Source organism: Eimeria acervulina, genomic scaffold (assembly GCF_000499425.1).
Source record: "Eimeria acervulina Houghton genomic scaffold, Eah_scaff2088, whole genome shotgun sequence".
Lineage (NCBI taxonomy): Eukaryota > Apicomplexa > Conoidasida > Eucoccidiorida > Eimeriidae > Eimeria > Eimeria acervulina.
Genome location: NW_013548669.1, coordinates 1 through 2437, shown reverse-complemented (window position 1 = coordinate 2437; position 2437 = coordinate 1). Strand labels below are relative to the sequence as shown.

General features: G+C 53.0%; 1 protein-coding gene across 1 annotated transcript; it reads right to left on the bottom strand.

Annotated features, from left to right (window-relative positions):
• Window positions 1–655: 655 nt before the first annotated feature.
• Window positions 656–2437, bottom strand: EAH_00065010 (hypothetical protein, conserved; the record flags this gene model as incomplete). The annotated part of the gene is made up of 3 exons (XM_013392906.1): window positions 656–715; window positions 1021–1434; window positions 2005–2437. Coding segments are annotated over 3 exons (907 nt in total), but the record flags the coding sequence as incomplete, so codon positions are not given.

Sequence of the window (2437 nt, the reverse complement as noted above, 5' to 3'; positions counted from 1 at the left end):
TCTCTTTTTTGTCTCCTTTCTGTCTCCTTTTTGTTTGTTTTGTTTGTCTCTTTTTGTCTTTATTGTGTTTATTTTCGTCTCCTTTTGTCTCGTTTTTGTCTCTTTTTGTCTCTATTTCTTTTTGTCTCTATTCTATTTCTCCTTTTGTCTCCCTTTGTCTTTATTTTGTCTCTCTTTGTCTTCATTTTGTCTCCCTTTGTCTTTATTTTGTCTCTCTTTGTCTTCATTTTGTCTCTCTTTGTCTTCATTTTGTCTCTCTTTGTCTCTATTTATTTTTGTCTCTCTTTGTCTTCATTTTGTCTCTCTTTGTCTCTATTTATTTTTGTCTCCTTTTCGTCTCACCTTCTGGGAGGGGCAGCCACAAGTGAAGAGACTTCGGGTCTTCGCTCCAGCACAAGCTGCATGTACACCCCAAAGAGAACAGGCTAGGGTTTAGGGTTTAGGGTTTAGGGTTTAGGGTCTAGGGTTTAGCACTTCCAACGGCATATGCTGCTGCTGCTGCTGCCTCCCCTTTGTATCAAGAGCAGCAGCAGAGACTGCAGCAGCAATCTGAAACTGCAGCAGTCTGCAGCAGCACCAGCAACAGAGCAAGGGACAATCGCAATCACAGCAGCAGCAGCAGCAGCAGCAGCAGCAGCAGATGTAGTGTCTCCTCTCACGTCACTCCCGACGGTAGCCGCTCTGTGTGCACATCCAATGGGCCAATGTTCATCTCCTGCAGCAGCAGCAACAGCAGCAGCAGCAGCAGCAGCAGCAACCAAAGCAGCAGCAGCAACAACCACCGCAGCAGTGACCGCAGCAGTGACAGCAGCGCAGGGGACGCAGCAGCAGCAACAGCAGCGACAGCACCAGCAGAAGCAATCGCAGCAGCAGAAGTAGCGACAGCAGCAGAATTAATAGCAGCAGAAACAGCAGCATTGGCAGCAGCAGAAGCCGCAGCAGCAACAGCAGCACGAGAAGCAATAGCAGCAGCAACAGCAGCAACAGCAGCAGCAGCAGCAGAGGGTTGTTCAGCAGTACCTTGCAGAGGCCTTTTGCTGCAGCAACAACTTCTTTAATAGCAGCACCTTCGTTCTTTAGAGGCAGCAAACCCTTCAGCTTCTCCACCTCGACAGCCTGCTGCTGCTGCTGCTCCTGTTCTTGCTGCAGCTGCTGTTGCTGCTGCTCGCTGTCCTGCTCCTGCAGCACCTGCTGTTGCTGCTGCTGCTGCTCTTGCTGTTGCTGCTGTTGCTGCTCTTGCTGTTGCTGTTGCTGCTGCTGCTGCTGCTGCTGATGGTTGTGGGCAGAGATACTGCAGGAGACTCCTCTAATAGCAGCAGCAACATTTCTTGCTGCTTGCGGTGCTGCTGCAGCAACCTCAAGGGGGGTGAGGCCCTCCAGGCCTGAAGCAGCAAATGCTGCTGCTTCGCTCTCCGCTGCTGCGTCACTCTCTCGCTGCACATACACCCCAACAGCAGCAGCAGCAGCAGCAGCAACAGGATGTGCAGCAGCCAATGAAGTTGTGTTCCTGATGTAAAGATAAACCACCTCGATCAATGCTGCTGCTGCTGCTGCTGCTACAGCTGCTGTTACTGCTGCTACTACTGATGCTGCTGCTGCTGCCGCTGCTGCTGCTGCTGCTGCTGCTGCATCGAGTGAGTGCTGGGGTGTACATACACCTCAAATACCCCTCACCTGAATTTTCTCTAGTGCAGCAGCACCAGCATCCCCAAACTGTCCGCTGCGAATGCTCTCAAACAGCAGCTGCAGCAGCAACAGCAGCAGCAGCAGCAGCAGCAGCAGCAGCAGTGATAGCAGCAAAAGACAGTGAAGAAGCAGTTATGCAAACTCTGAAAAAGCGAATGTACTACTTAGGAGAGAGAAAGAGAAAGATGGACAGCAACAGCAGCAGCAGCAGCACCAGCGTCAACAACAGCAACAGCAACAGCAGCAGCAACAGCAGCAACAGCAGCAGCAACAGCAGCAGCAACAGCAGCAGCAACAGCAGCAGCAGCAGGAAGTTACGTCATAGAGGTGGGGCCCCCCATCTCCTGGGCCTTCCGCTGCTCGCTGCAGCAGCAGCTGAAGCCTCTCATCAACGCCAGGCATTTGCTGCTTTGCTTCAGGAGGCGCAGCAGCAGGATCCAGCAGCTGCTGCTGCAGTTGCTGCAGCTGCTGCAGCTCCTGCTCGTGCAGCTGCTGCTCCTGCTCATGCAGCTGCTGCTCCAGCTGCAGCAGATCCTGATCTTGTTGTTGCTGCTCTTGGTGCTGCTGATCCTGCTGCTGCTCTTCCTGCTGCTGCTTTCGCTGCTGCTGGCTTTGCTGCTGCTGCTGCTGCTGCTCAGTGTTTAGTGTCTGCGGGGGCAGCATCTGCTGCAGCTTTTTAAGTTGCGTCTCCAAGTCCTGCAGCAGATTCGAAGCATTTTGCTGCTGGGCCCCCCCCCAAGGGGATGCAGCA